A 26,277-nucleotide genomic window follows, 5' to 3' on the forward strand; every position below is an offset into this window, starting at 1 on the left:
CTGATAATGTGTTAAAGGCTTGGAACTTAGAAATGAAAACTGAAAGTGAATTTTGTTACCAATTTTTTTCCTTTCAACTTAACCAGGGAGCAGTTACTGCTTTGTTTTGTTGCTGGCCTGCTCCTTATGTAAGCATGCAGAGAAATGGGCATCTTATTTTAGAACCTGTCCCATAGAAAATGTTTAGCATTTTAACCTTGAACATAATTGGAAGAGGATAATAAATTGCTTCTGAGAAGCGACCAGTTCCTTAGTGGGGAATACAGCAAAATTCACCTCTCCAGAATAATTTGTTTTTTCTCTGTCATACAACTTTAAGAGATCACCTTGGGTTTTTGTTGATGATAAATAGTACCTTAAGTGTTTATAAGTGGCCACAGGTTTTCTGAAGATCATTCTTAAGAACGTTAACCACATAAAGCCAGTCCCTTTGTTTTAATAGGAAATAACAGCTATTGCATTCATGATTTTCAAAATCAGTTTAACTTTCTTATTGCTTAAGTGGCTTGAAGAATTTTTTTTCCCTATCATTCATTCATAGGAGTAGAATCAGGGGCAGTTTTGGGGAGTTAGATTTTGGGCAACACTTTGGCTTGGAATAATGGCAGTTTGATTTCAGTGTTTGCTTGCATATAAAACAAATATTAAGAATCGTGATACTTCTTCCAATCTCGGAAAACAAAGGTCTGTTAGTAGAGTTTCCTCCTAATGTGGAAAAACATAAATATTTAAAAACATGAACAGCTCTTTATCAAAATAATTGACGAGAGTTGTAAGAGTTATTGTAAGAGTTGTAAGAGTTATCACAGCAACAGAACGGAATATGGTATAAATAGAAATGTTTTAAATATAAGTGTAGTAGACTTACAATTAATAACTCTTCTCTGGTAAGAGTCTTCCTCTTTTTCTCCATTTTAATTTAGCCAGAAATTTCTCCGAGTTCTATTTGTACAGAGAACTCTAATGTTCAAAAGGCAACAATTCTCCTTCCCTATCCTCTATATAGGAGGTCAGTAGTTGCTACTAAAAGTTTTTGATGCCCAAGGTCATCACGGTAAAGCAGTATTTATAACTTTTTCCTAGGTCTCAGGATATGAACCACAAACTCTATGTCCTATTCTTTTATAAAGTGTTTTTTAAAAATTAATCTGTTTTTAATTTTTATTTGAGCTTATTTATTCCTCACCTAATTTGGGCACCATTGAGGAAGATAATAGTTGTAACATAATAATAGGTAACCTACAGTATCTTATTTTATACTTAAACTTTTACTACATATTCCCCTCTATTCTTCTCACATGATGCTTACTAAATTTTCTCATGTTATACTTCCTGATTTATGATGCATTAAAAGTTGGTAATTTTTAAAATTAAAATGTCAGCAACTAGCCCTTTTCTAATGCCCATGAAGTGTGTTTCCTATACAGGATCTTGTAATGGTTCATATATACTTCCTACACTCATTCCATGTGTAAGACTTATGAGGAGATAAGGAGTTGCCATATTTCCTTCTAAAATTTTTCAAACCGTTCCTTTGCACTTATCAAATCCACCTCTGGCATGTTGAGTTGGTTTTGTGCTTAAGTTTTGCCAGGTGTTTCATAGTTTAGTCTTATGATATCTCCTGGTGCTGGAATTTACCCAGGGTGCCCAAGGCCCTCGGGGACCAGTGGGCGCTCCAGGACTCAAAGGTGACAGCTATCCTGGTGTGGCTGTAAGTGTGGACATTGCTTTTATTTCCTTCCTTCCTCTCTCCCTCTTTTCCACCTTTCCTCCTTCCTCCCTTCCCTTTCCTTCCCTTCCTTTCCTCCCTCCCCCTCTCCTTTCCTCCCTCTCTCTCTCCCTTCCTCCCTTTTCTTTTCTTTTTTCTTTCTCCCTCCTTCCTTTCCTCCCTTCCTTCCTTCCTTCCTTCCTGAACACTGCACACAACAAGGTTGCTCCCAGGTTACTCCCTCTCTCCCTTATTATGTCATCTCAGGGCCCTCGAGGATTACCAGGACCCCCTGGACCAAGGGTTTTACATAGAGCAGGAAACACTGGAGCAAAGGTAAGACTTTAAAGTAGGTAACAGTAGCTTTTAAAAATGTACCTTTAGTTTGGTAAAGGTGAAAATCTTTATCAGACATGATAGAAGAGGAGAAGCATCTACAGAATTGATCAAGTTATTTTTCCTCATCTATGGACTTCCTGGGCCTTGTACTCACTTGAACATATAGATTAACTTTATGGTTTTTGGTAGCAACCCTCACATTCCTTTGCTGCCTTGTCTTCCTGTACCAAGAACAGACTTTGGTTCAGATCCCTCCCCTCTCTGGCCATGCCCCTGCCTAAGTGCTCTCATTCAATACCATGGCTTTAACCACTATCTGCACACTGATGGCCTCCAAGTTTCTATCTTCCCTCCCCTAAGCCCTGCTTTCACACGTCTAGTTTCTTACCATACATCTCCTCTTAGATTTCTCACAGACAACTCTAACCTAACATCCAAAATAAAGCCTTTGATTTTCACTCCATAAGCCTGGAAATGGTGCTACCAAGCACCCTTTGCTCATGCCATGATACCTGAGTCATTCTTGGTCCTTCATTTCCCTCTCTTCCCTCCCCGTGTAGGCCTATGGTAAATCCCGTCAGTTCTACCTTCAAAATATATCTTGCTTCTGGCTGCTTTTCTCCTGCTGCTTCCATCAGGCAGCCCACCATTATCTCTCACCTGGGCTATTCAAACCTCTTCACTGGTCTTCCCTCTTCCACCTCTGCCCTTCTGTTACCTAGCAGGCAAATTGATCTTTTAAAACCATAAATCAGATCACATCCCTTTCCTTCTCAAAAAAGCTCTCTAATGGCTTCTCTTTGTACAGAGAACAAACTCCAAGCACTTTCCGTGGCCTCCGGGGCCCTTCACAACTTGGCTGCCACTCCCGCCCCTTGCTCCCTTGCTGCCCACCTCTAGCCACACTGGCCTGCCCTCCTTCAGCTCATTCCTGCTTCCAGACCTCGGCTTTGTCAGGAGAGCTCCTTCTTCAGGTCTCAAATCTTGCCTCCCTGTCCGCCATACAAAAGGCAATCCTCTCTCCCCACCCCCATCACTGTCACGTCCCCCAGTGTGTTTCTTCCATAGCACGCAGCATTTCTGAAATCATCTTGCTTATCTACTGCTCTGCATACTTCACAAGAGTATAAATTTTCCTGCAGGCCAGCTCTTTGTCGTACTGAATTCTTGGTACCAGAACTAGATGTGCTACCCAGTAGGAACTCTATAACATGTTGAATGAATGGAAAATGAATAATCAGTGTTACCCTACAGAGTGAAATTCTCCTTAGAAATATACCTACTCACTTAGTTTTTCAAATGCTTCCAGGTCATTAGAGAAAGAGGTTGTAAGTGCCTGATGTCAACTTTTTGTCTTGAGTTTTTGGCCTCTGCCCCAGCACTTGGGAGTGTTGACACCTTGATACTGCTTCTGTACAGTGCGGCAAGTACCCTTTTGGCCTCTCCCAGGTAGAATGAAAGACTGGAGACCCATCGCACTCAATTCATCTCTAAAGGAGATCTTGATTCCTGCCCATCTCTGCATGTCAGGGTAATCAGGAAGGTCAGGGAGACGTGTCTAAAAGTGCTGAGTAGGCTGTGCTGAGGACAGACACCCTAGGAGCTTTTGTCAAGGTTCTGGCTTGTCTGACTCAGGACAGAATCTGATCCTCATTTGAATTTGGGGCTTGAAATATTCTTTTATCTTTAAGGCAAAGTGTCTGTCAAAATGTTAAAATTTAAAAATAGAAAGAGGAACTTCAATATGTAAACCGCATTACTTTCTGCTGAGCAAAACACTGGTAAAAACTTTTGTTTTTACACTAAACATTCCTTTAGTTATGGAACTAGAAGCTTATTCCTGTTCAAAAGAAGGCCTGTGTTAAATATACTGGAATGCATTTGTATTCCAATGGAAGCATGTAACCATTTACATTTCCACGGAGTAGATTATTATAATATTTTATATAAGTATACATTGTATTATATTAAATTGTACCATTGCATTACTGCTTTACATTTAGCGGTAATAATAAAGACGGGCACTTAAGCACAGAGAGTAAGCACTTAAAAATTTGACTCTTGTGCATGTTGCACCATGTCAGGCTATTTAGCATGCAGACTAAACATTTACTAAATGAGTTCGTTTATCATTTCCCTCTAAAAGTCCCTTGTATTTTTTTCATACACATTTTAAGGGGAAAAACCACAGGAAAAAAAAATGTTCTTTCAAAATTTTATCCTGCCTATTTTCTATTGTTGTTAACAGTCAGCATGTTGCCAGAAGATGTCTTAAGTGAAACTCATATTCCCTCTGCTAACTCACACAGGAGGCTGAGTGGAAGCAGTAGCCTCCAGCTCACGTCTACTGAGGGGAGATGGGAACACAAGCGAGGACCTGCCTCCATCCCGCTGCCTTCTCCTCCTCTCTGTCGCTCCTTCCTGTGGATGCTGGGAAAATGCATTACCCTGGCCCTCTCTAGCCCTGGAAGGAGATGTTAAGAGTGCAAGCTAGTCTTAGAATCAAAGAACCTGTGGATCATGAACTTGAAAAGGAAATTCCAAAAGCAAACACCAGCTTTTAATCACTTTCAAAATCACCTCTCTTCTTTTATAGAAGGCTTAGAGACTTTATGGACCCTTTTTCATTTTTTTTTTTTCCTGAAGAAAACTTTTGGACACACACACAAGCACACACAGCCCCACAGAAGCTGGTAAAGAAAGGGAAATATTTGGAAAAGTCTAATTCCACTTAACTTTGTCCTTTTGGTTTGGTAAAGTGGAGGTGAGACTCTCAAAAAACCTAAGGTTGCCAATGGTAGCAAAAGCACAGGACTCAAATGTGTGCAAAATTCCCCTTCTTCCATTTTTTCTTAAAATGGCAGAGAAATTGTAAGTGCATGGAAATGTGTGGGTTTGGTGCATACACACACATGTGTGTGTAATTGTATAGACATATATCAGACATGTTTCTTATTTAAATTCTGTGTTGTCACCTTAAAATATTGGCCTTAGGGCATTAACTTACAAAACAAATGTGTTTTGAAATGAGGAAACCGTTAAGGTTGACGATTAATTTATGGTGGGTTTTGCGATATTTAGTTAAGGTCACATGTGTTTAGCATTTGACACAGACATTAGAATCAAAGCTTCTATGTTTCAAAACATATAAAAAAAGTCCCTGACATCTTGCACCCTTGTGGCACTCCATGGCTTTTTTCCAAGTGGAAGAATTCCATGATGACATCAGTGGTTACAGTACTTCTCTATACACTTCCCTTGAATGAATGTAATCCAAATTTTGACAAGGGCTTCTGAGAGATTTCTAAAATTCTTGTAAAAATTACAATTTCCAAGGAGATAGTAGATACAGTTTTAAAATCTTTTTTTTTTTTTTTTTTAGTTTTTTGGCCGCACCCCAGGGCATGCGGGATCTTAGTTCCCTGACCAGGGATGCGACCCATGCCCCCTGCAGGGGAAGCGTGGAGTCTTAACCACTGGACCACCAGGGAAGTCCCTAAAATCTACTTTGGAAACATGCCAGAAAGAGGAACTGACAATTCAGGGTTTTTTTGCTAAGTTGGAAGTGCTCATCCAGTTCCCTGAACCCTAGACCCAAATCGTCTGCACGACGATGGGGAGGGCAAGCTCAAAGATTCTACCTAACACTGCTGCCATTTCTCTACTGGGCCCAGAAAGACTAGAAGGACCCTTTGTGATTTGGGGACCATCATTATATAAATCTCATCTCCCTTTGAGAAGCCCAGATAATTCTTTGCTTCTGTAGTTTCACCCCCATAGGCTAGTGAATCACCCCAGGGCTGATTCACTGACATCTCTGAGGGTGAGAGTTTATTCCTGGCCTCCTGGAAGAGAACTACAAGGAGTGGCTCTCCTGAGCTCCAGAAGGGCAGGAGCATCTTGCCAGGTACCTCTTCCAGCTCTTTCAGCATCCATCGGTGTGCTAGCTCATCACAGAGAAAGCCAAGGCCTTCCCCAAAGCTTTGCGGCAGTAGAGCTTAGGCCAGTTCTTGCAAAGAGGAACTTTAAGCTGGCTTTGGAGCCCTCAAGGGACCTTTTAACCATAAAGTGGTTGGAATAAAGTCTGGGCAGAAACGGCTTATTGGGTTGTTATTGTTGTTATCATGATTGTATACTACCTAAATATTATATGTTACCTAAATATTTCCAGAAGCTCATGGCATTTTTAACAACTCTCTTATTTTATAGATAAGGAAATCAAGAGCCAGAGAGATTGAACAACTTGCCCCTTTACAATATAAACAGTGTTGATACTATATTGTGTTGAGTGTGAGAGGGAGTCTATAAATATGGATGAATGAATGAAAAACTAAGTGCATGAATAAATCAGAGCAGGTAGAATGACTTGTCCTGATCTACAGATGCTCGGTCTTCAATACTGTCCATTTTCCAACTACCTCGGCACTGTTTAGTGTACAGTTAGATTGTTTCTCTTTCCATTCTAGTTTTTCCATTGTCAAAACTTAAATTATGTAAACATTAAGCAGAAGCATAAACCTAAAACCCAAAGAGTTAAACATTTTCCAAAAGCTTTAAATGTTTGACTATTATAAATACATGCTTTATTTGACAAAGGTGACCCATACTCATAAATTAAAATGGAAGTCTATGTGAAATTCCACTGAGTATCATTATTCTAAAAATGTTCCCAGCATCTGAATCGCCCCTCTGTTCTCTGCAATGGCTCACATATGTGCACACCACCAACAGGCAGTGGTGGAACAGAGGAGCGATTCACACAGAGATGCATTAGGAATTTGTGGATTCCACTGGCAGACAGACTGGATAAGGAACTCCCTTTTGAACTGTGTCTGACAAGGAGGGCTGGCCTAGGATACAGACTTAATGCTAGTAAAGTTGAGGGTCCATGATTCCAAATTGGAGTTGAAGAAACCCACCTTTTATAATATGACTGCAAAATTGCTACAAGCAGGATAATCAGCTTGAAAACAGGACTAATTAAAGCCAGAGCCATATCAAGTTTAAATACCAGGCAATTTGACCTTTAGATGCCAGAAAAGGTCACTTGACTAGGTGACTTTTCAAGGTTACTCCCCAATTCAGTTCCATGCATGATCTCTGAAATCAGAGTTGGAATGTAGTCTACCTTATAATTTTCAGTACTGCTTTCATCTCTCCTTGCTGTTTTCCTAGCTCTGCATTTCTCTTCCCCAGAGTGCATACATACCTTCCCTTCAGCCTTAACGATGCACACTAAATCCTCTTATCATTCAACACCCACATCACCATCAACACATTTTTATTTTTAATCATGCAGACTGGAGGAACTTTCCCCCAGTGGAAAATTATATTGAATATCCGTACAAGAGAGCCTTCTCTTCTCCCTGACATTAAGGGCGCTGTCAACGTTTCTATTTTTGAGGTTTCTAACTCAACTAAATAAGAAAGAGTGTCCCTTTCCAGTGAGATTCTGGAACAGGGGAATCATTTGCTCATCTTTGATGAGTTGATTTTGAGAAAAGGAAGAAACAATCAACAACAAATCCTCCCAAATCCTAAAGCAAGTTTTTAAGTTATCATTTAAGATACTGTTGCTTTGGGGTAAATATTAAAATTCTAGGAGAGAAATTGATTTGAAGAATTGAAATTATTTTAAAAATTTTGAAATTTAAAGCTGGGAAAGCACACTAAAGGAAATGTTATAGCAACTTGAGTTTTTGTTTTCTAGCACCTTCTTGTTTCCCCATCCCCCTGAGAAGTGTGCTGGTAATTGTTACTGTCTCCCTTTTCATCTTAAAGGGTGTCAGTGAAAAGCAACTGAGTTGTATGACAATGGCCAGTCTATAAATAATACACATTATCAATATCCGGGTTGTCTGTCCATAAGCTTAGAAGAAGGCCTCTAAAATTTCCATTGACATCCTGGCAACCAAAAGTGAGGTATTCAGGAGTCATCAAACCATTACATATACTCGTTACATAATTCATTCCAGAGTGGTGCTTATATTTGTGGTAGCTGGAGCCTTAGTAGTTATACCTTAATTTTATTTAAAAGCCAGAAAGAAACATTAAGCAACTGCTAATCATCACTGTGACTTCTTCTACCTTATTTTAAAACTCAGTCATTCCTTGGTTTCATCATTTAGTGGACTCTTCAGAGTAACATTTTTGGGGGAAAATCCTTGAGAGGCTAATTCTTTTCACAGTGAATTCAATTTGCTTTTTATAGTCCCAAAGTAGAAAAGCATGAAATCACTTTTAGAACAACTGTAACCTGCTTCCACAGCCCTCTCATAGAGTGACAGAGACTTAACTGGCACAAACAAAGGGAGAAATGGTGATTAAAGCTTTATTAATATATGTAGGGGGAGAAAGTCTAACGGGCTGTCTTATCTCTAAGAGTACTATCTTCTCAAATATTATATTTAAATCTTTTTTTTTTTGCGGTATGCGGGCCCTCTCACTGTTGTGACCTCTCCCGTTGTGGAGCACAGGCTCCGGACGCGCAGGCTCAGCAGCCATGGCTCATGGGCCCAGCCGCTCCGCGGCATGTGGGATCTTCCCGGACCGGGGCACGAACCCATGTCCCCTGCATCGGCAGGCGTACTCTCAACCACTGCACCACCAGGGAAGCCCTATATTTAAATCTTATAAAACATAAAAGGTATAACAAACTATTTCCTTATCACTGGTCCACTTGAAACCTTTACCACATATTAGCTCTGTAACCTCAGCAAGTCATTTAATCTCCCTCAGACTTAGCCTCCTCATCTGTGACTTGGGATAATAAGCCTACATCAAAGGGTTATTCTGCGAAGTGAACAGAATAATGTCTACAAAACATTTTTATGAATTCTAACACGCTAAAGTAGTAGTAGTAGTAGTAGTAGTAGCAGCAGCAGCAGCAGCAGTAGTAGTAGTAGTAGTAGTAGTAGTAGTAGTAGTAGTAGTAGTAGTAGTAGTAGTAGTAGTCGTCGTCGTCGGGGTATGCATTACTATGCCAAATGAAGTATATTTGCAGTATGGATAAAAAGACAGTAAGAATTTGTGTAGCTAGGAGATCTGGAATGAAACCAATTGAAACATCGGGGAAAACCACAAAACTGAGGAATGGCAATAGAGGGAAAGGGAAAGGGAAGCCTTAGACAGCTGGGTACTTGTGTAGCTTGTGTGGGCCTCTTGGGAATCTTACAATCAGGATGTTTTCTTTCTTCTTTTTCAGAGAGTGTGATTGACTCAATGTAGGAAAAGGACTTTCACAGCCACATAGCCATGGTCTTTGCATTAAATGGCAGCTGGAAACAAGTCTGGGGAGAAGTTGTCATCTTGCGTCTAGCTCCAGCCAACACCAAGCTGGGAGAAGGACTCTGGAATCAGACCTGGATTTGAATTGCTTCCAGCTGCATGGTTTTTGGCAAATCATGTATCCTTTTAGGCCTCAGTTTCCTTATGCAGTAAGTTGATGTTAAGAAGTTCAGATAAGATAATGGCTAAAATGCTCCTGCCACATGATAAAAAATAAATTTTAATTATGAATTTTTATTAAAAATTAATTATAATCATTTTAATATTAACCAAAGCAAATATCTGCCAAAGAGAAAATGAATGCATGTGATAGTGCCTTTGCTTTCTTTTTCTTCTTTTCTTTCTTTTAAAATGTAAAATGTTCAATGAATGATTACTAGGGCCATCATAAGATTATGTATGATTTTAATGAGGTTGAAACTAACCACACTGCAGGGTTATGGTCTAGGTAAAACCTTTACTGAATCATTTGCTAAGTTCATATATGCAAGCACTGCAGAAAGTCCTAAACTTGGCCATTTTCTATGAAATTGAAAGGAGTATCTCCCATCCAGAATCCCTTTTGTGGGCCAAGAAGAATCTGTAGGCAATCTAAATAGTTATTCTTTTTTTGAGGGAGTGGAGATGAGAGGGTAGGGGTAGGATTTATAAGACTTCTGGTTTTATGAAATTGATGGACAAAGTTAAAAATGGCAACTCCAGAATGTGCTTTCAGGTCTGTTCATTATCTCCTAATGCAAGGGCTCCCTCTGCAGGCTCCAATAACCTTGGATCCTGCATGGGAAGCGAAGTCCAGCTATGCAAGTACCTATTGTAAAATCTTATTTGTGAATGTCACTCTATCCACAGACAATAAAACTACATATCTGAAAAATATCATAGTAAATGCACCTCTTAGGTACCATTGGTGCTGCACTGTAGCAAAACCAGAGTTATCAAGGGATGAAATGAGTCCTGACCACAGTCCTCTTGTGCTCATTCACCTTGTTGTGGTCTAGCATGGATGCATGGCCCGTGGAACAAAAGACACTATACATTTTCAAGAACCCACCATAGTGGAGGGACACTATCTCTGTGGACTTACACAGCTCATTAAGGGCTTGATATTCCCATCTACTGAAAAGTATGATCCATAAACACCAAGGAACCACCCTAAAACCTGTTACTGACCAACTCTAACACTTGCAGAATGTGTTAAGTCTTGGTTTAAAGTCTATCAGATTCATAAAAGCATATATCAGGTTACATTAACATAGATCAAGAGATTATAAAAGACAACTTTGATAGGTAAAACATAGTTATATGTCAAAAATTACATAGAAAAGTATGGATAGCTTGTTTGAAGTAGACACTGCAGTACCACAGTTGACATGGATCACACCCTTAAAGCTCACTGGCCAAGGTTCAAATATACAGAGGCCAATAAGGTGTCCCCAGAGGCAGCTATTCTATTGCATTTAGCCTCAGACACCCCTGAAGGGTGACGGTTGGGCGAACTGAATAAGAGAGAAAATGGAGCAAGTGTGTGAAACAGTAAGGTATAATTGGAGACCCTCACCTGGTGAATTTATAGATACTCCTTTTAAAGGTACCTCAGAAGTACTCAAGAAAGAAGAGATAATAGAAATGTATATAATATAGGACAAGTTCATGTTCTCTACTTGGAAATCTTTGATAGGAGTGATCATTTAAGCTGGGAGAAACTTGGGGTCACTAAAACTTGGCAGTCAGAAGGAGAGAGGTATTAAAGAGATAATTAGAAGATGGCGGGGAAGATGGCGGAAGAGTAAGACGTGGAGATCACCTTCCTCCCCACAGATACATCAGAAACACATCTACACGTGGAGCAGCTCCTACAGAACACCTACTGAATGCTGGCAGAAGACCTCAGACCTCCCCAAAGGCAAGAAACTCCCCACGTACGTGGGTAGGGAAAAAGAAAAAAGAATAAACAGAGACAAAAGAATAGGGACGGGGCCTGCACCAGTGGGAAGGAGCTGTGAAGGAGGAAAGGTTTCCACACACTAGGAAACCCCTTCGCGGGCAGAGACTGCGGATGGCGGAGGGGGATCTTCAGAGCCGCGGAGGAGAGCACAGCCACAGGGGTGCGGAGGGCAAAGCGGAGAGATTCCCACACAGAGGATCGGGGCCGACCATCACTCACCAGCCCAAGAGGCTTGTCTGCTCACCCGCGGGGTGGGTGGGGCTGGGAGCTGAGGCTCGGGCTTTGGTTGGAGAGCAGGGAGAGGACTGGCGGCGTGAACACAGCCGAAAGGGGTTAATGCACCACGGCTAGCCGGGAGGGAGTCCAGGAAAAGTCCGGACCTGCCGAAGAGGCAAGAGACTTTTTCTTCCCTCTTTGTTTCCTGGTGCGCGAGGAGAGGGGATTAAGAGCGCTGTTTAAGGGAGCTCCAGAGACGGGTGTGAACCACAGCTAACAGCGCGGACACCAGAGACGGGCATGAGACGCTAAGGCTGCTGCTGCCGCCACCAAGAAGCCTGTGTGCGAGCACAGGTGACTATCCACAACTCCCTTCCGGGGAGCCTGTGCAGCCTGCCACTGCCAGGGTCCCGGGATCCAGGGACAACTTCCCCTGGAGAACGCACGGTGTGCCTCAGGCTGGTGCAACGTCACGCCGGCCTCTGCCACCAAAGGCTCGCCCCACACTCCGTACCCCTCCCTCCCCCCAGCCTGAGTGAGCCAGAGTCCCCGAATCAGCTGCTCCTTTAACCCCGTCCTGTCTGAGCAAAGAACAGACACCCTCCAGCGACCTACACGCAGAGGCGGGACCAAATGCAAAGCTGAGCCCCGAGAGCTGTGAGAACAAAGAAGAGAAAGGGAAATCTCTCCCAGCAGCCTCAGAAGCAGCAGATTAAAGCTCCACAATCAACTTGATGTACCCCATCCGTGGAATACCTGAATAGACAATGAATCATCCCAAATTAAGGAGGTGGACTTTGAGAGCAAGATTTATTATTTTTTCCCCATTTTCCTCTTTTTGTGAGTGTGTATGTGTATGCTTCTGTGTGAGATTTTGTCTGTCTAGCTTTGCTTTCACCATTTGTCCTAGGGTTGTATCCGTCCTTTTTTTTTTTTGACTTAAAAAATTTTTTTTTCTTAATAATTATTTTTTATTTTAATACCTTTATTTTATTTTATCTTACTTTATTTTATTTTCTTTTATCCTCTTTTTTTCTTTTTTCTACTTTTTCTCCCTTTTATTCTGAGCCATGTGGATGAAAGGTTCTTGGTGCTGCAGCCAGCAGTCAGTGCTGTGCCTCTGAGGTGGGAGAGCCAACTTCAGGACACTGGTCCACAAGAGACCTCCCAGCTCCACGTAATATCAAACAGTGAAAATCTCCCAGGGATCTCCATCTCAACACCAGCACCCAGCTTCACTCAACGACCAGCAAGCTACAGTGCTGGACACCCTATGCCAAAAACTAGCAACACAGGAAAACAACCCCACCCATTAGCAGAGAGGCTGCCTAAAATCATAATAAGTCCACAGACACCCCAAAACATACCACCAAAAAAAAAAAACAAAAAACAAAAAACAAAAAAAAAACACACCACCAGACGTGGACGTGCCCATCAGAAAGACAAGATCCAGCCTCTTCCACCAGAACACAGGCACTAGTCCCCTCCACCAAGAAGCCTTCACAACCTACTGAACCAACTTTAGCCATGGGGGACAGACACCAAAAACAATGGGAACTACGAACCTGCAGCCTGCAAAAAGGAGACCCCAAACACAGTAAGATAAGCAAAATGAGATGACAGAAAAACACACAGCAGATGAAGGAGCAAGATAAAAACCCACCAGACCTAAAAAATGAAGAGGAAATAGGCAGTCTACCTGAAAAAGAATTCAGAATAATTATAGTAAAGATGATCCAAAATCTTGGAAATAGAATAGACAAAATGCAAGAAACATTTAACAAGGACCTAGAAGAACTAAAGATGAAACAAGCAAGGATGAACAACACAATAAATGAAATTAAAAATACTCTAGAAGGGATCAATAGCAGAATAACTGAGGCAGAAGAATGGATAAGTGACCTGGAAGATAAAATAGTGGAATAACTACTGAAGAGCAGAATAAAGAAAAAAGAATGAAAAGAACTGAGGACAGTCTCAGAGACCTCTCGGACAACATTAAATGCACCAACATTCAAATTATAGGCCTTCATTATGTTGAGGAAAGTTCCCTCTATGCCTACTTTCTGCAGGGTTTATATCATAAATGGGTGCTGAATTTTGTCTAAAGGAGTTCCAGAAGAAGAAGAGAAAAAGAAAGGGACTGAGAAAATATTTGAAGAGATTATACTTGAAAACTTCCCTAATATGGGAAAGGAAATAGTTAATCAAGTCCAGGAAGCACAGAGAGTCCCATACAGGGTAAATCCAAGGAGAAACACGCCAAGACACATATTAATCAAACTGTCAAAAATTAAATACAAAGAAAACATATTAAAAGCAGCAAGGGAAAAACAACAAATAACACACAAGGGAATCCCCATAAGGTTAACAGCTGATCTTTCAGCAAAAACTCTGCAAGCCAGAAGGGAGTGGCAGGACATATTTAAAGTGATGAAGGAGAAAAACCTACAACCAAGATTACTCTACCTAGCAAGGATCTCATTCAGATTTAATGGAGAAATTAAAACCTTTACAGACAAGCAAATGCTGAAAGAGTTCAGCACCACCAAACCAGCTTTACAACAAATGCTAAAGGACCTTCTCTACGCAAGAAACACAAGAGAAGGAAAAGACCTACAATACAAACCCAAAACAATTAAGAAAATGGGAATAGGAACATACATATCAATAACAACCTTAAATGTAAATGGATTAAATGCTCCAACCAAAAGACACAGACTGGCTGAATGGATACAAAAACAAAACCCATATATATGCTGTCCACAAGACACCCACTTCAGACCTAGAGACACATACAGACTGAAAGTGAGGGGATGGAAAAAGATATTCCATGCAACTGGGAACCAAAAGAAAGCTGGAGTAGCAATTCTCATATCAGACAAAACAGACTTTAAAATAAAAACTATTAGGGTTCCCTGGTGGCGCAGAGGTTGAGAGTCCACCTGCCGATACAGGGGATGCAGGTTCGTGCCCCAGTCCGGGAAGATCTCACGTGCCGCGGAGTGGCTGGGCCCGTGAGCCATGGCCGCTGAGCCTGCGCGTCCGGCGCCTGTGCTCTGCAATGGGAGAAGCCACAACAGTGAGAGGCCCGCATACCGCAAAAAAAAATAATAATAATAAAATAAAAAATCTTCCAACAAACAAAAGCCCAGGACCAGATGGCTTCACAGGCGAATTCTATCAAACATTTAGAGAAGAGCTAACACCTATCCTTCTCAAACTCTTCCAAAATATAGCAGAGGGAGGAACACTCTCAAACTCTTTCTACAAGGCCACAATCACCCTGATACCAAAACCAGACAAGGATGTCAAAAAGAAAGAAAACCACAGGCCAATATCACTGATGAACATAGATGCAAAATTCCTCAACAAAATACTAGCAAACAGAAACCAACAGCACATGAAAAGGATCATACACCATGATCTAGTGGGGTTTACCCCAGGAATGCAAGGATTCTTCAATATACACAAATCAATCAGTGTGATACAACATATTAACAAACTGAAGGAGAAAAACCATATGGTCATCTCAATAGATGCAGAGAAAGCTTCCAACAATATTCAGCACCCATTTATGATATAAACCCTGCAGAAAGGAGGCATAGAGGGAAATTTCCTCAACATAATGAAGGCCATATATGACAAACCCACAGCCAACATTGTCCTCAATAGTGAAAAACTGAAAGCATTTCCACTAAGATCAGGAACAAGACAAGGTTGCCCACTCTCACCACTCTTATTCAACATAGTTTTGGAAGTTTTAGCCACAGCAATCAGAGAAGAAAAGGAAATAAGAGGAATCCAAATTGGAAAAGAAGAAGTAAAGCTGTCACTGTTTGCAGATGACTTCATACTATACATAGAGAATCCTAAAGATGCTATCAGAGAACTACTAGAGCTAATCAATGAATTTAGTAAAGTAGCAGGATACAAAATTAATGCACAGAAATCTCTGGCGTCCTATACACTAATGACGAAAAATGTGGAAGTGAAATCAAGAAAACACTCCCATCTACCATTGCAACAAAAATAATAAAATATCTAGGAATAAACCTACCTAAGGAGACAAAAGACCTGTATGCAGAAAATTATAAGACACTGATAAAAAAATTAAAGATGATACAAATAGATGGAGAGACATACCATGTTCTTGGACAGGAAGAACCAACATTGTGAAAATGACTCTACTACCCAAAGCAATCTACAGATTCAATGCAATCCCTATCAAACTACCACTGGCATTTTTCACAGAACTAGAACAAAAAATTTCATAATTTGTATGGAAACACAAAAGACCCCGAATAGCCAAAGCAATCTTGAGAACAAAAAACGGAGCTGGAGGAATCAGGCTCCCTGACTTTAGACTATACTACAAAGCTACAGTAATCAAGACAGTATGGTACTGGCACAAAAACAGAAAGATTGATCAATGGAACAGTATAGAAAGCCCAGAGATAAACCCATGCACATATGGTCACCTTATCTTTGATAAAGGAGGCAGGAATGTACAGTGGAGAAATGACAGCCTCTTCAGTATGTGGTGCTGGGAAAACTGGACAGGTACATGTAAACGTATGAGATTATAACACTCCCTAACACCATACACAGAAATAAGCTCAAAATGGATTAAAGACCTAAATGTAAGGCCAGAAACTATCAATCTCTTAGAGGAAAACATAGGCAGAACACTCTATGACATCAATCACAGCAAGATCCTTTCTGACCCACCTCCTAGAGAAATGAAATGAAAATCAAAAATAAACAAATGGGACGTAATGAAACTTCAAAGTTTTTGCACAGCAAAGAAAACCATAAACAAGACCAAAAGACAACCCTCAGAATGGGAGAAAATATTTGCAAATGAAGCAACTGACAAAGGATTAATCTCCAAAATTTACAAGCAGCTCATGCAGCTCAATAACAAAAAACCAAACAACCCAATCCAAAAATGGGCAGAAGACCTAAATAGACATTTCTCCAAAGAAGATATACAGAGTGCCAACAAACACATGAAAGAATGCTCAACATCATTAATCATTAGAGAAATGCAAATCAAAACTACAATGAGATATCATCTCACACCAGTCAGAATGGCCATCATCAAAAAATCTAGAAACAATAAATGCTGGAGAGGGTGTGGAGAAAAGGGAACACTCTTGCACTGCTGGTGGGAATGTGAATTGGTACAGCCACTATGGACACTCCAGTATGGAATTTCCTTAAAAAAAACTACAAATAGAACTACCATATGACCCAGCAATCCCACTACTGGGCATATACCCTGAGAAAACCATAATTCAAAAAGAGTCATGTACCAAAATATTCATTGCAGCTCTATTTACAATAACCAGAAGATGGAAACAACCGAAGTGTCCATCATCGGATGAATGGATAAAGAAGATGTAGCACATATATACAATGGAATATTATTCAGCCATAAAAAAAAAACCGAAATTGAGTTATTTGTAGTGAGGTGGATGGACCTAGAGTCTGTCATACAGAGTGAAGTAAGTCAGAAAGAGAAAGACAAATACTGTATACTAACACATATATATGGAATGTAAAAAAAAAAGGAATGTCATGAAGAACCTAGTGGTAAGACAGGAATGAAGACACAGACGTACTAGAGAATGGACTTGAGGACACAGGGAGGGGGAAGGGTAAGCTGTGAAAAAGTGAGAGAGTGGCATGGACAAATATACACTACCAAACGTAAAATAGATTGCTAGTGGGAAGCAGCCACATAGCACAGGGAGATCAACTCAGTGCTCTGTGACCACCTAGAGGGGTGGGATAGGGAGGGTAGGAGGGAGGGAGACGCAAGAGGGAAGAGATATGGGGACATATGTATATGTATAACTGATTCACTTTGTTATAAAGCAGAAACTAACACACAATTGTAAAGCAGTTATACTCCAATAAAGATGTAAAAAAAAAAAAAAAAGTAAAGAAAAGAGATAATTAGTACCTGTGGTCTCAAAAGCAGCTAAGTATTAAGTGGAAGAGATGGATAGAGAAAACCAGAATGATAACAGTGGCCTGCAAGCAAAAGGGAATACATAATTATGAAGTAGAGATTAAAATAATTAACTGAGTAATAAAGTTTAAAGTTTTCCCCATTTTTAAAGGCCTTGTTTTCTCTAGAAGTATCTTAGGGTTTGGAAGTAGAAAGCAAAGCTAAATAAAAGATGGGATTTTTTTCTACATAAACAATTTAATCATTTCTTATCATTTATGATTTTTGCACTGTTGAAAGCTATTGATATAAGCTTCTTAGCTCCTAACAGGACATGGACAAAACAGAACCTAGGCCTAAGAGCTGATTCTGCCCTTTTTTTTTCTTTATAACTTTATTGAGGCATATTTTACTTATCATAGAATTCACCTATTTTAAGTGTAGAATTCAACGATTTTTTTTTAGTATATTTACCACGTTGGACAGCCATCATCACAAATCCATTTTAGGACATTTTCATCCCCCCAACAAGATCCCTCGTGCCCATTTACAGTTAATCCCCCTTCTTTGTTCCTATTCCTGGCCCCAGGCAACCACTGACTTACTTTCTATCGATTTGCCTTTTCTGGACATTTCATGTACATGGACTCAAACAATATGTAGTCTCAAATATTTGATTTATTTCATTAAGAATAGTTTTTGAGGTTCATCCATGTTGTAGCATGTAGCTATAGTTCACTCCTTTTTATTGCTGAATATACCACATTTTGTCTATCCATTTAGCAGTTGATGGACATTTTGGTTGTTCCCAGTTTTGTGCTATTATGAATAATTCTGTGAAGAGCATTCATATGTAAGTCTTTGTGTTGACATATGTTTTCATTTTCTTTGGGTGTATACCTAGGAGTGAAATTACTTGATCAAATGGTAAAATTATGTTGAACTTTTTAAGAAACTGCTAAACTATTTTCCAAAGTGGCTGTACCAGCAACACCCAAGGGTTCCTATTTCTCCACATCCTCCTAGCCATGCCTCTCAATAGCTGTGCAGCTTTGGGCAAACTTTAGTCCCCTCTGTAAAAAACCAGGTGGGGTAGGGAGTTAAGACTTACTAAGCACCTGCACTGTGCTAGACATGGTGGCAGAAGCATGGCATTCTTTGTCTGCCTCCACTGTCATCTCCATGAAAGGTAGATATGATTTTCTGTGTATCTGATGATTTACAGAGGTTCAGAGAAGTTAGGTAAGTTAGTCATTGTCATACAGGATTCTTGTGAATACTAAACTATATCAAGTCTCATATATGAACACGCAGAGCACAGTGTTGGGGACACAGAAGGTGGTTAATAAAGAGATTTTCATTTCTCTGCTTCTTCCTATCATTCCCATCTCAAATAGGTCTAACCACAGGGCCTGACCCACGCCAATCAGGCCCCACCAACTTTCTGGTGATAGTTGTCTATTATGAAACTGTCTTGCATTGGCGAATCTAAAAGCCTTTAGAGAACCCACCCTGCAGTCATAACCACTCTAGGGGCAGGAGTATCCTACAGCCAATCCCCAACCCAAGTTGCATAAAGACATGAGAGCAACCAGTTCAGGAGAGGGTTATATCTTTTAACCCTTGTTTTTTATTCTTGTCTCTTTTTTCTCCCTCTCTTCACAATGGCCGTAATTACTTTTCCAAATTCCTGAGAAGGGAGTTCCGAAAAGTATATATTAAGGTTGCCAAGAATTTAATTGACTTTATTGCTCTGAAATGAACCCGTATCGGTTGGCTTGATAAATGGCAATAAGAAATGAAAACGAAGAGGGATAACACTCCCTTGACCAAGTATAGAAAAGTGATATGGAAGAAAAGGGCTCGATTATCATCTTAGTCAAATTCAAGGGTTTGGGATTTTAAAATATATTTCTGAATATGAAAATTCATATGAAATATTTTAATATGAAATATGAAATTTTATATGAAATATTATACAACGTAAAGTTTCTTTTAATCAATAACAGCATTGTGTCTTTTCAGGGAAAGCCTGGTGTAAAAGGCCCTCCAGGCCCCCCTGGGCCTCGGGGCATAGGAACCCAAGGGCCAAAGGTGAGTCCTCAGGTCTGTGCTCTGGGTGAGGGTCAGGTACCACATGACGATGCATAGGAAGTGCTCATTCTGATGCTGACTTAGTTTTCTCTTGATTGTTGATGAAGAGTCTTATTTTCTCATATCATGTGAACTTTCAGTAAAATAGAACATTTAGGTTTATAAAGCCATTCGCTTCCCCCAAAGAAATTAGAAAGTTAATGTCTTTTTAAAAAGTGATTGCAAAGTGCTCAAAATATTGCCAGGTTCCTTAGAGCCTGTGCCATCATGAAGAAGCACGTTTACTTTGGCCAGAGGTGCCTCAGGTCGCCTTTTAACAGGACACCAGCTGATGGATCTATTGTGTGCTGTGCACGTAGTCCACTCTGTCCCCAGTGCAAGGGCCTAATTTATTGTCCCCTGGGAAGGTGAGAGGAACTTCCTTTGGTTCCCTTTGCTCTCACTTCTATTTCTCTTCCTTTTGTCGCCTCCAATTTGGTGATTATTTATCCTTTTATTCTCTTAATCCAGTGTTTCTCAATGAGGGAGATTTTGTCCTCCCCTCTCCACCCCAGGGGGACATTTGGCAGTGTCATTTTGGGTTGTTACGTCACACTGGGGAAGGAGTGCTACTGGCATCTAGTGGGTAGATGCCAGGGATGCTGCTAAACAACACCCTACAATGCACAGGACAGCCTCCCATGATGAAGAATTATCCAGCTCAAAGTGTTAATTATGCTGAGGTTGAGGAGCCCTGTTTCAATTGTTCATTCATTTGCTTAACAAATATTCTTTTGATTTGTTCAAAAAGGGAGGTAAAGTATCAGGTATGTTCACAGGGCAAACAGGTTTCAGCGAGCCACCCGTCACAAATTCAAATGTCAAACACGTATATTTACATCCAAAATGCACAGAAGTGAATTAGAATCCTATTATCAGAGAGGAAAGGGCTTTATGAGTCAAAGATGTGACTGAGGATCCTAGAATTACCAAGGTTCTTAGTTTATCCATTTTTGTCCATCAACTCCATTTTGACAGTGGGCTATTTCTTAACCTTACAGATCCCTTTATATGGATAAAGATCCCTCCAAGATGTTAGTGGTTGTTATCACTGGGTGATGCAATGATGGGTCTATTTTTTTTCTTCATTGTCAGTTTTATTTCTTTTTCTACTTTTTTTTTTTCCAATGAGTTCCTCTTACAATCAGAAAAAAATAAAGCTTTTTCCCACATTGGAAGAAAAAGACTGACTTATACAGTAACTTTTATTAACTCAGGATTTCTCAAAGTTTGTTTCCTCAAAATGTTAATTTGGGAACTTCTGGGATAAACAAAGTTAAACTAATCTTTCTATTGTGGGACTTCTTGAGGCTTTAATATATTCATACCGTGGTGTAGAACATTTTCCAATCTTATTTGACCACAGAAGTCTTTTCTCAAGAAACATGGGGTCAACCTAAGCTGTAAGGAACACATACTGGGAAATGACGCACATTTTGCTTCATTTACATATTTTCTTAAAAATTCAACTATGATCCACACCAATAACTGCTGAATCTTTAACTGCAACCCCTGTGAATTAATACGCCATAGTGAAATGGAGCAACACAGTGAAGTCTACATAGAATTATGTATGAGTGGTATTCGAACCCCTGGTGTTCTAGGGGTTGATGGTAGAGCAGCTTGGAAGAGCCCAAGCAGACGAGGCTACGGGTCCAACACTTCTGCTTATGCCAAGCAGCTCTGCCTTATCTCTTTACAGCTGGATTACATGTAAAATTTTTGCAAAGGATTCTGTGGCTTAAAATTTTTGTGAAAACACTACTTTATATCAATATGGGCAGCGTGGATGTAGGTCTTCATCAGACTGAAGTGAGAGTGTAGCTGAGAGTAGTAGTCTGTTGTTTCTTTCTAAATCTCCATAACCTTCTCTCCGATTTCTCTCTGTCTTCTAACAGGGTGATACTGGGCAGAAAGGCTTGCCTGGCCCTCCTGCCCCGCCCCCCCCGCCCCCGGCTATGGATTACAAGGAATCAAAGTAAGTGAACAGGAGTGTGCCAGGGTCGCCTCCCAATTCACTAGGGCGTTGGGGAGAAGAGGTTGTGGATAATACAAAATACAACTATTATGAAATGGACTTAATGTAAGCTTAGTAGTTTTTAGAGGCATCATCCGAAAGTGGAAACATGGTGTAAGTCCAACAGCTTCACAAACGCTAATCACTACATAAGTAGCTTGGAGAAAAACTGAACAGTTACAGTGGTTTACTGTTCCGCCAGTTTCTGAGCTGAACGGAGAGTCTGTGCCCCACCACATGTGCTCTGTCTCCCTTACCTTCCTCACCTGTAGCCTCCGTTCTTTGCCCAGGGCTTCCCAAGTTCCCAGTTTTAGCTCACAATGGACTCACCCGGGGAGCTTTTGAATAATGCTGCTGCCCTACCCCAGAAGAAGGAAATCTGAATCTCTGGGGGTAGAGCTTGAGTTCTGTGGGTTTAAAAGCCCCCCACATGATTTTCCTGAGCATCCAGGTGAGAACCCTGACTCTGTGCTACCTGAGTTCACAACCACCCATTCTGCTTGATTTCTGTCTCAGCCGTGACAAGCCTATCTATCAAGATGGGACTCCCAGGGTCTCCCCTGTCTCAGTAGACAAAATTTGGCATCTACAGCCTGCTGTGTAATTTCAAACAATTCCCTCTTCTACTTCTAATATGGTTTATTTATTTTTTATTTTGTTACTGGCTCCCTCATTCTATTTGTTTCCCCCCAAATAAACTTCTATGGTTAAGCTTCAAAAATAATTTCCTCCTGGCTAATCGATATTGGCTCTAAAAAAGTGGAAGCATTCAAAATAAACTTTTTCAGATAGCAGAATTTCTTAGTAAGCAGGAGACAGTAGGAGCTGAAGATAATAAATGTGAAAATGCTGTGTTGAAATTAAACCACCTACCTGTGTTAAGAGTGAGCTTTGTCAAGAGCAAAACCCATTGAATCTGTGATAGATCTTCCAATCTATCATGCAGAGTCTAGGGCTTCCACTGCAGGTCTTTTACATAACAGTTGTTCACCTTTCAGGCTGAGGATCCAAGCAAAGGCCAGTTAATACTGCTGATAGTGAACAAGCACAGGAAAATACAGCAAAAACCTGCTTCCTTGTAAACAGCATCTTTCGTACTTAATCTTTCAATTCTACAGTTAAAAGATAGTTTTGTATTTATGCGTTTGCTTTAGCAACGAACCCATAATTGACCACCGGCTGGTCACCAAGCTCAGTTCCCATGTGCCGTGAGTTCATTATCACTCCCTCCTTAAATCCTGTGTCAGCTTTCTCCCTTTGTTATCTGGGAACTATTTCCTTATTTACATAGGGGCCTCTTGGGCTGCACTTAATTTATCCTTACCAGCTCTGCCCTTCCTTACGCCCTCCAGGTTACGCCATGTTCAAAGTCCCTCCTGAGTGAAACTATGGTGGGAAATCTACCATAATAAGGAAAGAACCAAAATGAAAACTGCCACGTATCCAGTCCTATCAGAAATGAGATAACCTTTCCTCCACCGAGGGCTGTGGCCCGATGCTACTTGGCAGTTAGCCTTGACCAAGGCTGCCTCACAAAACCTCTCTAGACATTCTGGCATCCTGTTGGCAACAGGGCAAAATTATTTCCCTTAGGATGCCTACCTCGTTTGCCTGACCCTGGCTTGTACCATCACTGCAAAAGGGAGGGAACTGAAAAATCGAATTGGTGGTGTTCCTGAGTCATTTTAAGGCTACATATTTAGTGAAATTTCATTTCTTATGTTCATTTGTTGAATTTATTTCACACCCCTTTCTAAAATCCATTTGAATCAGTGAAACTTGCTTTAATTGGTACGTCTGTTGGTGAGACTTTGATGGACGCCCTTGTTGTTAACCTTTAACATCAGGGCCTGACTTGTACCCCGTCTCTCTATGCCATCCCAACCACGGGGAAAATAAGGGCTCGGGCTGCAATCACAGAAGTGATCTGCTCTAGCACTGACCTAACTTTGTTGCTAGAATCTTGACTTTTCAGTCAGTTATTCATTCAGCCAACCAACCGACCGACCAGCCAACAAACCCACCAATACTGACTGAACACCATCTATGTCAGGGAAATAGGCTAAGTGCATCATAAAACAATGAGTAAAAAGATGTGAATTCTGTCCTCATGGGGTTAGATATAAAATAATCACTTTTTGAGCTTCAGAGCGTATGGAGGGGTGGCACGGTGAAATGAATGGGGTTACAGGGGTAGGCAAGAGCCCCGTAGGGTCCTGTAGGCCACAGTAACGAGTAGTCTTGATCCTAAGGGCAACTGAAAGAGCAGGGTGACATGATTGGGCAGGTATTTAGACAAGACTTGCCATTGCTCTGCAGTCCCCACTGTGGCCCAGCTGCTCCATGCTGCAGAGGAGCTCCAGCTTCTCCAGGGGCCTCAGTGCTTTTTCTCAACCACACATGTCTACTGATTGTATGGATGAATACAAGACTGTGGCTCTTTTGTCCCAAGGTGGCCTTGGCCATTTGGGTTCATAGCATAGGTCAGGAGGTTACATGATGCCACCATCTTGTCCCACGTGAGCCTCCAGCACTGACCATTTTCCCTAGATATGCCAGTAATCCTCAGATTAAGTCAGGAGAGAGAAGGGGTGGGGCTTGGTCTTGAGGGATTGCTTGACGTGTCAACTAGCCCTTGAAGGGCCAAGAGAGATGAAAAGAGAGGATGGGTCGTCCAGGTTAAAAAGCCAAGTATGAGGACAGACAGAAACGGCTTCTCCCCCCACCCCCCTCTTCATTTCTACTCAGGAGCCGTGCTGGTAGAAATCCCAGTGTCTCCAAAGCTGACAAAGAGTGATGACTGCAGTGGTTCCATGGTCACAGAGCTAACAGATCAACTTCTGAGAATCCTGGGGCCCAGAAATGGAGGGAAACTTAGTCCCAATGACCTCTCCCCTCGATCTAGATTCTCATCTTAATGATCTGATGGAAAGAGAATGAGCTTGAGAGCCACTCGGACCTCGGCCTGAATCTGAATCTGTCTAGTTGTGTAAGCTTAGACACCTTATTTATCTTTGTCGAACCTTAAAACGTACTCATCTTTAAAATGGGGATAATAAAGCCTATTTTACAAGGTGTTGTAAAGATAAAATTGTACAAAGTGCCTAGTACACAGTAGTGGACGCTCAACCAGAGCCTGGGCTATGGAGTCAACAGATTTGAATCATGGCTTCCTGAGTACTACACCTCTGCCTCAGTTTCCACATCTGAGGAATAATGATAGTGAGGATAATAATAGTACTATTTTCTAAAGTTGTTATGAGGAATAAATGAAATTAAATGAGACAGTATGTGTAATGTATCTAAAACAAGGTTTGACACATGGTTACATATGCAGTAAAGTTTGTAGTTATTCACATTATAATCTCTTCTTGCTTCCCTTCCCTTTCCACTAGTCCCTCTTATATTTTCCAGAATGAAGGCCCAGAATTTTGACAGTCATGTGATGTAATGCTCTAAAACATAAAACATTGGTTGCATTAAGTAGTGTAGGCCTGGCACCTGTACCAAAAAGACCACCAAATGTATAATGGGTCAAACACAGCAGAGGTTTCTGTTCACATGGCAGGCCAATGGGAGTCTTCCTAATTGGTGGGCAATTTTCTTCCACATAGAATTTCAGAGAACCTCAACTTCCATTTATGTCTCCTCCATTGGATGGGGCCCTTTACCACTTACACCCAGCAAGCAGAAAGGGGAGAGTGTGGAAGAGGCACACCTGCTTCTTAAGAGTCTTGGCCAAGAGGTGACACACATGACCTCTGCCCACGTTTTAGTGGCTAGAACTAGTCTCACGGAAAGGTAGTCTAACTGTGTGACCAGAAAGAAGGGGAACCAGGGGTTTGGTAAAGAGCTGACAATTGCCATGCAAAATTTAGCCTGCCTCCAGGAAAGATGGAAATTTAAAAGCTATATGTTATTCTGAAGTATGTTGGTGCTTGCAGAAGAAAACAGAAAACAAGACTGGTCTCCATGGCAGCTTCCAGAATGCCTGTCACTCTCCTGATACTGTTGGGCACAGTGATCTGGCTTACAAGGACTGGGTTCAGCTTTATCATTCTTTTTATCCTATCTTCAAAAAAAAACCCCTCAGAGTCTTGCTATCTTCTTATTTCAAGCAGCATCAGAAGTACCACTGGATAATTTAGAAATTGCCTTGAGCAGACAGGCTGAGTACCAACCAGCCAAAGAAGTAGAGCAGGCTTGGGGTTTAGTGAGACCAGGAAACAAACAAGAAATGCTCATTCTTGTCTTTGACAGAGCCAGGGCCAAAGGATGAGGGACACCTGAAACCTGGCAGGAGAGCTGTGGTCGAAAGGCTGGAGAGAGGCAGGGATGGCATCAGAGGAGGGAAGCAGAGCTGATACAATGAACCTCATATCAGGAGACAGAGAAGCCAGCGATTAGGCTCAGGTAGAGTAAGGGAAGGGTTGGAGTCCTAGGGAATTACATGGGATGCCAGTAGCACTGGAAATCAGCAGGGGTGTGATGATGGGTGAGTCAGCCCAGCTTGCACAGAGACAGCAAGCTGGGCTGACTGACCCAGCTTGCTGGGTGAGTTATGTAGTACTACGTCCTATAGTACTACATAATTTATAATTATGTGAACATGTGGCCATTTTAGATTGTTGTTTTTCTCTCCCTTTCCTTCCTCCCTGCCTCCTGCCCAC

At 41.1% G+C, this 26,277-nt stretch overlaps 1 protein-coding gene and 1 long non-coding RNA gene across 2 annotated transcripts in view; one reads left to right on the top strand and one right to left on the bottom strand.

Annotated features, from left to right (window-relative positions):
• Window positions 1-26,277, top strand: part of COL28A1 (collagen type XXVIII alpha 1 chain) — a gene marked incomplete at both ends in the record, with an annotated part of 159,483 nt that overhangs the window by 78,842 nt on the left and 54,364 nt on the right. The window contains 5 exon segments of the mRNA XM_079932578.1: window positions 1,646-1,714; window positions 1,979-2,047; window positions 19,483-19,551; window positions 21,489-21,530; window positions 21,533-21,568. Coding sequence (XP_079788704.1) covers window positions 1,646-1,714; window positions 1,979-2,047; window positions 19,483-19,551; window positions 21,489-21,530; window positions 21,533-21,568 — 285 coding nt within the window.
• The window catches only part of LOC307192078, a 129,531-nt gene that overhangs the window by 28,543 nt on the left and 74,711 nt on the right, over window positions 1-26,277 (bottom strand). The window lies entirely within an intron of this gene.

Source organism: Stenella coeruleoalba, assembly GCF_951394435.1.
Source record: "Stenella coeruleoalba genome assembly, chromosome: 9".
NCBI classification, from domain to species: domain Eukaryota; kingdom Metazoa; phylum Chordata; class Mammalia; order Artiodactyla; family Delphinidae; genus Stenella; species Stenella coeruleoalba.